This window comes from Marmota monax, unplaced genomic scaffold (assembly GCF_021218885.2).
Source record: "Marmota monax isolate L192 unplaced genomic scaffold, Marmota_monax_Labrador192_F-V1.1 WCK01_AAM20220418_F8-fsc00196, whole genome shotgun sequence".
NCBI lineage: Eukaryota > Metazoa > Chordata > Mammalia > Rodentia > Sciuridae > Marmota > Marmota monax.
Genome location: NW_026694390.1, coordinates 1,332,903 through 1,345,964, shown reverse-complemented (window position 1 = coordinate 1,345,964; position 13,062 = coordinate 1,332,903). Strand labels below are relative to the sequence as shown.

The 13,062-nt window shown below is 34.7% G+C and overlaps 1 protein-coding gene across 6 annotated transcripts in view; it reads left to right on the top strand.

Annotated features, from left to right (window-relative positions):
* The window catches only part of Uimc1 (ubiquitin interaction motif containing 1), a 134,583-nt gene that overhangs the window by 22,345 nt on the left and 99,176 nt on the right, over positions 1-13,062 (top strand). For 3 of the 6 annotated variants that reach the window (XM_058586619.1, XM_058586617.1, XM_058586618.1), the window contains exon 2: positions 5,863-6,017. The exons of the other annotated variants lie outside the window; for them this stretch is intronic. In XM_058586619.1, coding sequence (XP_058442602.1) covers positions 5,871-6,017 — 147 coding nt within the window. In that variant the 5' untranslated portion in view covers positions 5,863-5,870. The remainder of the gene's footprint in view (positions 1-5,862; positions 6,018-13,062) is intronic. 6 annotated transcript variants of the gene reach the window in all.

Genomic DNA, 13,062 nt, shown 5'->3' with positions numbered 1-13,062 from the left:
ACCATATTAACCTTATTTAAAAAGGGGTAATAGAGTTAAATAGATGTTTCTCGAAAGAAGACATACCAATGCCAATTGGTATATGGAAAAAAATGTTCATTATTAATCATCAGCTAAAGGAAAGCCAAAACCACAATGAGATATCATTTTTACCCCCAGTAAGAATGAAAAGATAAAAAACAGGGACTGGAGGTGTACCTCAGTGGTAGAATGTTTGCCTAGCATGAATGAGGCCCTGAGTTCCATCCCCAGCACTTGAAGAAAGAGACATCAAAAGATGTGGAGAAAAGAAACTCGTGTTGTGGGAATGTAAATTATAACAGCTATTATGGAAATCAGTATGGTTGGGGGACTGGGCATGTAACTCAATGGTAGAATCCTTGCCTAGCAAGTTTGAAGTCCTGGGTTCAATACTCAGCACCACAGCAAAACAGTATGAAAATTCCTCAAAAAATTAAAAACAGAACCTTTATATGATTTAGCAATCCCATTCCTGGATATATATCCAAAGGAAATGAAATCATTATGTTGAAGAGAGTTCTGTACTCTCATGTTCATTGCAGTAATAGCCAAGAAATGGAAGCAACCTGTAGAGCATACAATAGAATACTATTCAGTCATAAAGATGAATGAAACTCTGTGGTTTGTGACAACACTGTAGAACTGAGACCTTTATGTTAAGTGAAATAAACCTGGCACAGAAAGACAAGTACCATATGATTTCACTCATGTGGAATTAAAAAAAAGAATGTTGATTTCAGAGAAAGTTGAGAGTGGAATGGTGGTTTCCAGAGGCTGGGAGAGTGAAGGGTGGGAGGAATGAGGAAAGGTTGATATCTGGGTTATTAAGAGACAGGAACAAGAAGCTTTAGTGTACTGTTGCATAGTAGAGTGACTATAGATAATAAAAACGTACAAAATGTTAGAAGACAGGGTTTTGAAAGTTTTTACCATAAAGAAGTGATAAATATTTGAGGAAATAGATATATCAACCTGATTTAAACATTACACAATGTATGTGTATTGAAACATTACGTGGTACTCCATTAATATGATTTTCATATATCAATTTAAAATTTTTATTCATATTTATGCTTGTATTCATATATGGAATAATTTTGTCACTTGGCAGCATCTGGGTGTATACTATTTTATTGGCATCTCTCAATTTACAGTCTTTTATCCCTGAAGTAGTTTTGGTAGAAAGATCTTAATGCTAAGATTAAGCAGACTTGTGATAATATATAGTAGCTCCCTTAGGAATAATGGAATAGTTAATAGATTTGAAAGTTAGTAACAAAGTTAAGATTGTTCTGTTTAAATATTTGAGTCTGATTCTTTGTTGTGGTTGTAAAAATAAATTGGGGATCCACTTTTAAAAACTGAAGTAAAATTCACAACATAAAATCTACAATTTTAGCCATTTGGAGTGTATAATTTAGTGGCTTTTTTTTTTTTTTTTTTTTTTTTTTAGTTGTAGATGGACACATGCCTTTATTTTATTTATTTATGTGGTGCTGAGGCTCGAACCCAATGCCTCACACACGTGAGGCAAGCACTCTGCCATTATATAGACAGTGTTGTACAATCTTTACCATTTTCTTTTTTACAGAACTTTATCATTAACCCCAAAAGAAAACCCATAGCTGTTAAAAACAGTTTTACATTTTCCTTTCCCTAACCCTATCACTAGTCTACTTTTTGTCTCAGTGGATTTCCTATTCTGGATATTTTATGTAAATGGAATCTTAACAATGTGTTTTTTGTGTCTGTTTTCTTTCACTTAGTGTGGTGTTTTCAAGGTTCATGAATCAATAAACACTTCATTACTTTACAGCAGCTGCATCTTACATTCCCATCAGTGTACTAGATTCTAATTTATCTACATTCTTACCAGTACTTGTTATTTTTCTTTTCATAGTCGTCATAGTGTGAAGTGGTATCTCGTATTTCACAGTGTCTAATAATGTTGAACATCTTTTATGTGCTATAGTCATTTGTATATCTTCTTTGGAGAAATGTTTATTCATGTGCTTATCCCATTTTTTAGTTGGGTTATTTGCTTTTTTACTATGGCGTTGCAAGTGTCCTTTATTTTTTTTTTATTTTATTTTTTTTAAAGAGAGGAGAGAGCGATAGAGAGAGAATTTTAATATTTATTTATTAGTTTTCGGCAGACACAACATCTTTGTTTGTATGTGGTGCTGAGGATCGAACCCGGGCCGCACGCATGCCAGGCGAGCGCGCTACCGCTTGAGCCACATCCCCAGCCCTTTTTTACTTTCTTGATGCTTTATGGTTTGAAGCATAATGGTTTTTAATTTAGATCAGGTCTGATTTTTCTATTTCTTTTATTGTAATTTTGGTGTCATATTTAATATAGTATTGGCTATCAAATGTGACAAAAGTTTTATGATGAATTTTCTCTTTTTAAAAAAAATTTTTAGTTGTTGATGAACCTTTATTATTTATTTATTTATTATAATTTTTTTTTTTTTGTAGTTGGACACAATACCTTTATTTTATTTATTTATTTTATGTGGTGCTGAGGATCGAACCCAGGACCTTGTTCTACCACTGAGCCACAACCCCAGCCCGGACCTTTATTTTATTTATTTATATGTGGTGCTGAGAATCAAACCCAGTTCCTCCATATGCTAGGCAAGTGCTCTACCACTGAGCTACAACCCCAGCCCTGAATTTTCTCTTAAAAGAGTTTTATAGATTTTGTTCCTACATTTAAGTCTTTGATTCAGTTTACACAATTTTTATGTGTGTGTAAGATGGGTCCAATTTCATTTTCTTTTTATGTGTATCATTTATTGAAAAGACTATTTCTCCATTGAATTATCATGTTACTGCAATATAAAATTAGTTAACAGTAAATGTTTGGGTTTCTACAATCTCAGTTCTATCCCATTGATCCATTTATCTGTCTTTGTGTCAATGCAGGTGTGTGAATATAGTCTTGGCAACTGTGGCTTTGCAGTAAGTTTTGGCATTGGGATGTTTGAGTACTCCAACTCAAAGTTTGCTCCCCACCCCAAGGATTGCTTTAGCTATTCTGGGACCCTTTCATTTCCAAATGAATTTTAAGATCAGCTTATCTTATTTCCACAAAAAAGCAGACTGGGATTTTTAAAAAAATATTGTTTTGTTGTCAATGGACTTTTATTTTATTTATTTAGATGCGGTACTGAGAATGGAACCCAGTGCCTCACACATGCTAGGCAAGTGCTTTACTGCTGAGCCACAACCCCAGCCCCAAACTGGAATTTTATTAGGGATTATGTTGTATCTGTAGAACAATTTGGAAAGTATTTCCATATTTATAGTGACAAGTCTTTCCACTTCATGAACATGTGAGGGCTTTGCATTTGTTTAGATCTCCTTTATTTTCTTTCAAATGTGTGTGTGTGTGTGTGTGTGTGTGTGTGTTTTGTTTGTTTGTATTTGGTGGACCTGGTGATACTTGCTAGGCAAGCATTCTACAACTGAGCTATGTTCCCAGCCTCTTTCAGTATTGTTTTAAGTTTTTAGTTCTAAGTCTTGAACTTTCTTTCTTTCTTTTTTTTTTAATGTATTCTTAAGGACTTTATTGGTTTAGGTGCTATTAGAAATGGAATTTTTAAAATTTAAATTTGGATTATTACTAGTGTATAGCAGTGTAATTGGGTTTTTTATATTGATTGATCTTGTATCCTGCAACTTTGTTGAACTTGTTCTTTAGTTGTTTTTTTAGGGAATTCACTAGTGGTTTTTGTTTGTTTCTTTGTTTGTTTTTTAAACATGATCATGTCATCTTCAAGTGGTTAATAGTTTTACTTCTTCCTAATTTGAATGCCTTTTATTTCTTCTTCTCTAATTAACCTGCTTAGAACCTTCACTATAATTTTCAGTGATAAAAGTAGAGATTTTTTTTTAATATTTATTTTTTACTTGTAATTGAATACAATACCTTTATTTTTTATGTGGTGCTGAGGATCGAACCCAGGGCCTCACACATGTTAGGTGAGCGCTCTGCCTCTGAGCCATAACCCCCAGCCCTAGAGATTGTTTTTCTGGTTTTCATTTGCAGTGGGTGGTACTGGAGATTGAATTCAGGGGCTCTCTAGCATTGATCTACATCCCCAGCCTTTAAAAAATTTTTATTTTGAGACACAGTCTTACTACGTTGTCTAGGATGACTTTGAACTTGCCATTCTCCTGTCCCAACCTTCCTAGTAACTGGGATTACAGATGTGTACCACTGTACTTTTTTTTTTTTTTGAGATGGAATATCCTTATATTGCCCAAGAGGACCTCCAGTTCACAATCTTCTTGCCTTAACCTCTAAAGTAGCTGGGATTACAGGACTATACTATGGTATCTAGTGAAAGCAAACATTCTTGTTTTGCTCTTTTTTAAAAAATTCTTTTTATATATTCATGATAATAGAGTGTATTTTGACATATTATGCATACATGGAGCATAACTTATTCTAATTAGGATCCCATTCTTGTGGTTGTACATGATGTGGAGTTTTATTGGTCATATAGGAAAGTTTCGTCTGATTCATTCTACTGTCTTTCTTATTCCCATCTTCTTTCTTCCCTTTGTTCACCTTTGTCTAATCCAGTGAATTTCTATTCTTCCCTCCCCCCTGTTCTTTGTCTTAAAGAGGAAGGATTAAGCTTTTGCTTTTAAATATATTAGAGTATTAACTGTGGATTTTTGGTAGAATCCCTTTGTTAAGTTGAATCTTTTTTTTTGGCTATTGGTTATTGAACCCAGGGCCTCAAGCATGCTAGTTAAGTGCCCTATCACTGAGCTGCATGCCCAACTCTTATTTTATTAATTAATTAATTAATAATTTTTTAGTTATAGTTGGACACAATACCTTTATTTATTTATTTTTATGTGGTGCTGAAGATCGAACCCAGGCCTCGAATGTGCTAGGTGAACACTCTACTGCTGAGCCACAATCCCAGCCCCTCTTATTTTTTAATTAAAAATTAAAAAAAAAAACATTTAAAAAACTTTAATTTTTTATTTTTAAAATTTTGTTTGCTTTTTATTATATCTTTTAAATTAAATTTAATAAGTTTAATTTTTTGGGGTGTACTAGAGATTAGACCTTAGGGCTTCACATGTGACAACATTACGTTGCCAGCTTTTTTTTTTTTTTAGATACTGAGGATTGAACCCGGGGGCACTTTACCACTGAGCTACATCTCCAGCTCTTTTTATTTTTCATTTTGAGATAGGGTCTTGCTAAATTGCTTAGGGTCTAGCTAAGTTGCTGAGGCTGATTTTGAACTTGTGGTCCTCCTGAGTCAGCCTCTCTGTTGGCTGGAATTACAGGCATGTGCCACTGTGCCTGGCTACCCTCAAATTTGTAATCCTCCTGCTTTAATTTCCTGAATAGCTGGGATTACAGGTGTGAGCCACCATGCTTGGTTGAGACATTGGTATTTTAAAAAATATTTTTTAGGCAAATTATTAATGTGTAGTTTAGAAAATTAGTTATCTAAGCTAATGTATAATAATATAGTATTGTTATATTATTGCTATTGAAACTTCACAGAAACAAGATTTGTGTGTGTATTTTTTCTCTATAGAAAAGAATATAATTTTTATTTCACTTTATTTTTTAATGGTGTGCAGAGCATCAAACCCAGGTCCTCAAATGTGCGAAGCAAGCAGTCTACCACTGAGCCACAACCCCAGCCCTGAAAAGAATGTAATTTTTAATGAGTAGTAGAAAAGTTCTGAAATCCAGTTTTTACTTGTAGGATGAATATCTTTTTATTTTACATGACCAAATTGAATCACTTCGAGGAAATTTATACTTCAAGTAAATTATTTGACCTTGTATTTCAGATAAAACGATGCCACGCAGAAAGAAAAAAGTTAAAGAAGCCTCTGAATCTGAAAACCTGGAGAAGAAGGATGCTGAAGCTACCAGTTCTGTCAGTGTGAAGAGGAAGCTTAGACTTGAGGATGCATTCATTGTGATATCTGATAGTGATGGAGAGGTCAGTAGTTTGAAGTTGTAGGTTTCAAATTAAGCCTCCCCCCCCCCCCCGCCCCTTTTTTTGGTACTGGGGATTGAACCTAGAGGTACTTAACCTTAACCACTGAACCACATCCCAGCCCTATTTATTTTTTATTTTGAGATAGGATCTTGCTAAGTTGTTTAGGGCCTGGCTAAGTTGCTGAGGCTAACCTCAAACCTGGGATTCTACTGCCTCAGTTTAGGATTACAGGTGTGCACCACTACGCTCAGCTGAAATTAAGCCTCTTTACACATGTATGGTTTGTTTTGTAGTTGTACTTTCATGCTAACTTGCCAAGACCAGGCAATTGTTATTCAGTTTCATATGATTTGTAAATGGAATTATGAATTACTTAAAAGAAAGTAATTATGTTGTTTGGCAGAGGATGGATTATAATTTCATAATATATTTTAACCTAATGGAATATTTTACAACTGTTGGAATAAGTTAAATCAATTAGAAATCTTAATCTTTTGTGTGTCGGGAAATTGAAAGAAAGAAAATGTGAATGCACCTGAGATACAGCTTAATAGTAGAATACTAGTAGGTGCAAAGTCTTAGATTTGATCTCTAGAATTAAAAAAAAAAAAGATAAATGTGAATTAAATCTTTAGATGTAATCTAGTACAATAGCCATTAACTGCCTATAGCTATTTTAATTAAAATTAATTAAAAATCAGTTCCTATATTGCACTAGTCACAATCAAGTGGACAAAGCTACTACATGAGGCAAATATCTATTGTATTAGCACAACCATAGAAATTTCTATTATTGTGGAAAGCATAAAGACTTACCTTCTCTGTAGATATTAACTTCTTTCCTTTAGTCCCTATTTCCATTTGTTTATTGGAGTTTTCCACCTGCCTGTAGATCACATCCAATAAGTAATGAACTGAATCATTGTGGTTTCTTCCAGATTTCTTTTTTCCCCCTCCTGGTATCTTCTGTCTTATAGTAGAACCATTCATTTGTCTCAAGCTAATAAAGCTCAGAATCATCTTTTTGACCCTTTTCATCTTTTATTCCTTTTGTCACTACATGATTTAGTTTTTACCTCTTAAATGATACTAAAGTCTGTTCTTTTCCATTTCCATCTCTTTTCCTGACCATATGTTATTTGGGTTTTTGTAAAAGAGTCTAAAACTGGCTTTTCTGCCTTCAGATTTTCCTCCACACATTTCATTAAATTTATTGTAACTTTCTTTCTTCCTTCCTTTTTTTTTTTGGTTTTGCGGAGTTGCTCAGGGTCTAGCTAAGTTGTTGAGGCTGGACCTTGCAGTCCTCTTGCCTTAGCATCCCAAGCTGTTAGGATTTCAGGCCCAGCTTCAACTTTCTTTTAAGAATTCAGATTGTAGATCTTTGCACTTATTTGCTTAAAAATCTTTGGCTTCGCAATCCCTGCAAAATCATTTCGAATTTTAACATGATGTTTGCTGCCTGACTCATTGTATGTCTTCTAAGACTAGGTCAATTGGCCATCTATTGTGCTTCCATAGAACCTGTACTAATTCTGTGGTATTATTTGTCATACCATTTTAAATTGCTACTGTATTTTTCCACTTCTGTCACTGGATCATGATTTCCTGGAAGAGAATTTCTATGAATGCCTATCATTAATGCTTGACCTTTACAATTAGGCTCTCTCAAGAAAATACCCACCTTAGGCTGGGGATGTGGCTCAAGCGGTAGTGCGCTCGCCAGGCGAGCATGCGTGCGGCCAGCATGCGTGCGGCCCGGGTTCTATCCTCAGCACCACATACAAACAAAGATGTTGTATCTGCCGAAAACTAAAAAATAAATATTAAAAAAAAAATTCTCTCTCTCTCTCTCTTTATTAAAAAAAAAAAAAGAAAAGAAAAGAAAATACCCACCTTAAGTTTTACTTGTAAGTGCTATTTTACTTATTTGAATGTGTCTTTCAGAAAATGTCCTTGTTCCTTGGTGTAAAATAAGTCAGGAAATATCATGTCTGATTTTTTTTTTTGTTTGTTTGTTTGTGTAAAGATGATAGTATAAACCTGACATCATTAGTGCTTCAGTTGATCTAACTTGTTTCTGCAGTTATTTTACTTGAGTCGGTCCATTCTTTTATTGTTTTATTCTCCCCAAGTTTCTAAGAGAACAAAGAAAAGCTCTTTATAAACCTCACCAATTGTGTTGGAATTGCCATTTACTGTGTTGTCCTTTCTGAACTTTTTTTCTCACCTATAAGAGTAGTAACACTCTACAGGATTATTGTGTTGTTTAGGAATAATATAAGTAAAATTTCGTACAGTGATACTTCAATAAATGATAACAGATATCGTTATAAATGTTCAGGATGTAGTTTAAGCCTGGCAAGAAATAAAGCTAACTGACCTTTGTGGACAAGAACCTATTAGTTGTTTTTTCCTTTTTGATATTCTTATGTGTTAAAACAACAAAATAAAACAACAACGGTAAATCCAAAAGAAAAAAAAAAGGGGACAACTCTTGTTCTTCTGGAAAAAGATATATTCCTGTGTGGCATCTTTTCTCCATTTTTTCAGAGAGTAGTTTCTGGAATCTCAGTGTCTGTATAACTTTTAACATTTGCTCACACTGTGTACCTAGAGGCATTTTTTTCTTAGCCTTTATTTTAAAATTTATTTATTTATTTATTTAAATTAGGTATATATGACAGCAGAGTGCATTTTGTTTCGATGTACACAATTGCAGCACATCTTTTAATTTCTTTGTACATGATGTAGTGTCACAACATATGTGCAGTCATATGTGTACCTAGGGTAATGACCATGACATTCCACCATCTTCCTGCCTCCTACACCCTCTTTTCTTAGCCTTTAAAGTACAGTTTTAGTATTTCTTATATAAAAAATAACATAGAATCAGTGACTATGGGGATGGGTTTGTGACTCAGAGGTAGAGTACTCACCTCATAAGTGCAAGGGCCTAGGTTCAAGCCTCAGCATCACATAAAAATAAACAGACAAAATAAAGGTATTGTGTTCAACTACAACTAAAAAATAAATATTAAAAAAAAAAAGCAAAGACTATGTTTTATCTCAGCTTAGAAACTCTTTTTTGAAGCTGAGTTTAAATTAAGGCTTTTGTACATGCTAATAAACACATGCTCTGTCACTGAACTCAGTCCCTCAGATTCTTTTGCAGATATTGACATTACAGATTAAAATACACAATTTTGTTTGTGGTGTTTTTTTTTGGTACCAGTGATTGAATTCAGGGGCACTTAATCACTAAACAACATCCCCAGCCCTTTTTTATTTTGAGAGAGGGTCTTGCTGAGTTGCTTAGGGCCTCTCTAAGTTGTTGAGGCTGGCTTTGAACTCTGTGATCTCCCTGCCTCAGCCTCCTGAGCCACTGGGATTGCAGGCATGTGCTACCATGCTTGGCTAATAAATTCTTTCTTTTTTTTTCTTTTTTGTGCTGGGAATCCAACCCAGGGCCTTTTACATGGCAGTCAAGTGCTATTTTATTCAACTTTTTCTCTGCTGTGATTAAAAGAGCTGACCAATTTTAGAAGAGGAAAGGTTTATTTAGGGGCTCACAGTTTCAGAAGTCTTGGTCCATGAAAGACTGCCTCCATTCCTTGGGGCTTGAGGTAGGCTGAACATCATGGTAGAAGAATGTGGCAGAGGAAAGCAACTCACATGGTGATCAGGAAGAGAGACAGACTCCACTTGCCAGATACAAATATATACCCCATAGTCACAACCTCAGTGTCCTTCCTCTCTATTACCACTCAGTTAATCTCATCAGGGATTAATTCACTAATTAGTTTAAGGGTATTGAACCCAGGGTCTTGTGCATGTGAGGTAAGCACTCTACCAACTAAGCTATGTCCCCAGCCCTCCCCAGCCATTTAAAAAATATTTTATTTAGTGACAGGGTCTTGCCAAATTGCTTAGGGCCTTGCTAAGTTGCTGAGGCTGTTTTTGAACTTGTAATCCTACTGCCTTAGCCTCCTGAGCTTCTAAGATTACAGGCATCTATCATGTGCTGGCATTTCTTTCCATTATCTTGACAATGTATTGTGAAGAACAGAAATTATTAATTATAATGACTTTGTTATTACCAATTTGTTTTTCTATGGATTGTGCTTTTGGTGGTATATCTAAGAAATCTTTGTTTAGCCCAAGATCACAAATATTTTTTCTTGTGTTTTCTTCTAGAAATTTGATAATGCTATTCACTACAAGTTAATTTTTATATATGGTATAAGGTGTAGATCCATGAGCATTTTTGTGTTTTTGTGTATTGTATCCAGTCTGTATGTTGGAAAGCCTGTTCTTTCTTCACTGCATTGCCCTTGTACCTTTGTTAAAATCAGTCACGTGTATGAATGTAGGTTTATTCTGGACTATGTTCCCTGATCTTTTGCCTATTTTATGTCATTATCATGATGCTTTTATTATTTGTAGTTTTATAATAATTTTTGAAACCAAGTAGTGTTAGTCTTCTAATTTTTTTTTTTTTTTTGGTCAGGGTTTTTTTGGGTATGCTAGATCCTTTGCATTTCTGTATTAATTTCATTTCCTATTAATTTTTTTTCCCCCAGTATTGAGATTGAACCCAGGGATATTCAACTACTAAGCTACATCCTCATCCCGTTACACACACACACACACACACACACACACCACACACACACAATATTTATTTATTTTTATTTTGAGACAGGGTCTTGCCAAATTGCTGAGGCTATACTTGAACTTATGTTCCTGTATAGATGTGAGCCTTCATATTAATTTTAGAATCAGTTTGTCAATTTCGTAAAAGCCCTGTTGGGAGATTTTATTTTATTTTTATTTATCTGTTTTTTGCTGGGATCAAACCCAGAACCTTTTGCAAGCTAGGTAACCATTCTACCACTGGCCTATACCCACAAAACCCATTGGGATTTTGATTGGAGTGGTTTTGAATTTTTAGATTAATTTGGGGAAAATTGACATCTAAGCAGTATGATATTAGACTCTTATCTGTATATTTTTAGATTTTGTAAATAGTCCTTTAAGCAGTAATTTCTAGTTTTTAGAATACATATCTTTTATATCTTTAGTAAAATTTAATCCTTAGGATCATGTATTTTGATGCTGTTGTAAATGTTATTTAATAAATTTTTAGTTAGCCTCTTGCTAGAATATATAAACAATTGATTTTTGTGTATTCTTGTATTCTCCAAACTTTCTATAAACTTATTAGTTCTTAGAGCTCTTTTTGTGGATTCCATTATATTTTATATTTTCGATAATTTTATTTTCTATAATCAGGTCATTTATTAATGACCTACTTTATTTTTTTCTTTTCAACTTGGGTTTCTTTATGTATACATATTTAGTTGTCAATGGACCTTTATTTTGTTTATTTATGTTTATGTGTGCTGAGGATCGTACTCAGTGCCTCACATATACTAGGCAAGAGCTCTACCACTAAGCCACAACCCCAGCCCCCTCCAACCTGAGTTTCTTTTTTTTGTTTAAGTGCCCTACCAGTCTTTCACTATTAATTTGAAGTTATTGAAAATGGAGGAGGTTTTTCTATCAGTGCCCTTTATCATTTTGAAGAAGTTTTTTTTGTTCCTAGTTTGCTGAGAGTTTTTTTTTTTTTTTTTTTTTTTGGTACCAGGGATTAAACCCAGGGGTGCTTAACCACTGAGCCACATCCCCAGCCATTTTAAAAAATATTTTATTTAGTAACAGGGTCTTGGTGAGTTGGTTGGGGCCTTGCTCAGTTTCTGAGGCTGGCTTTGAACTAGTGATCCTCCTGCCTTAGCCTCCCAAGTCACTGGGATTACAGCCATGTACTACTACCATGCTCAGCCTGCTCAGAGTTTTTTTTTTTTTTTTTCTTTTTTTGTGGGGGTGGGGGCGCAGGATGGAGGGCAGGTATCAGGAATTGAACTCAGGACATTCAGCCACTGAGCCACATCCCCAGCCCTATTTTGTATTTTATTTAGAGACAGGGTCTCACTGAGTTGCTTAGTGCCTTGCTTTTACTGAGGCTGGCTTTGAACTTGTGATCCTCCTGCCTCAGCCTCCCTAGCTGCTGGGATTACAGGCATGCACCACTGCTGAGAGTTTTGACCAGGAATGGATATTGAGTTTTGTCAAATGCGTTTTCTCCACGTATTGTGGTGAACTCCTTGTTTTCTTTTTCAGTCTGTTAATATGGTGAACTACATTAATCATTGAATGTTAAACCATTCAAACATTGTTCAGCATTTTTGAGACACACTCCACTTACTTATGATATATTATCTTTTTAATAGATTTGGATTTGATTTGTGAATTTTTTTTTAGGATTTTGTCTTTATATTCATGATTGCTTTCTTTTTTAATTTTTTTTTGTAATTGTAGATGGACAGAGTGCCTTTATTTTATTTGTTTTCATTTTTATGTGGTGCTAAGGATTGAACCCAGTGCTTCATACATACTAGGCAAGTGCTCTACCACTGACCTCCAGCTCCAGCTCAGGATTGCTTTTTTTTCCTTTTTTTTTTCAAGTGCTCTGGGGATTGAACCCAGTGGCACTATCACTGAGCTATAGCCTTAGCCCTAGCCCTGCCTTTTTTTTTTTTGGTACTGGAGGTTGAACCCAGGGCTACATCAACAGCCCTTTTTAATTTTCATTTTGACACAGGGTCTTACTTAGAACCTCACTAAGTTGCTGAGTCTGGTCTTGGAACTTGCAATCCTCTATCCTCAGCCTCCCCAGTTTCTGGAATTATAGGGATGAGCCATTGCACCTTTTTATTTTTTTATTTTGAGACAGTGCCTTGCTAAATTGTCAAGGCTGGCTTGAATTTGCTATCCTCCTGCATCAGTTTACCAAATAACCTAAAATTATAGGCCTGTGCTCCTGGATCTGGCTTGATCTATACTTTTTCTTATAATGTTTTTGGTTTTGATAACCAGAAACATTTTGGAGGCCATTTTGTCCTCAGAATCAGTTGGGATATATCTCATCTAGGTTCTGGAAGAATCTTAGTAGAATTGATATTATACTTTCTTAAAAAGAATTCAC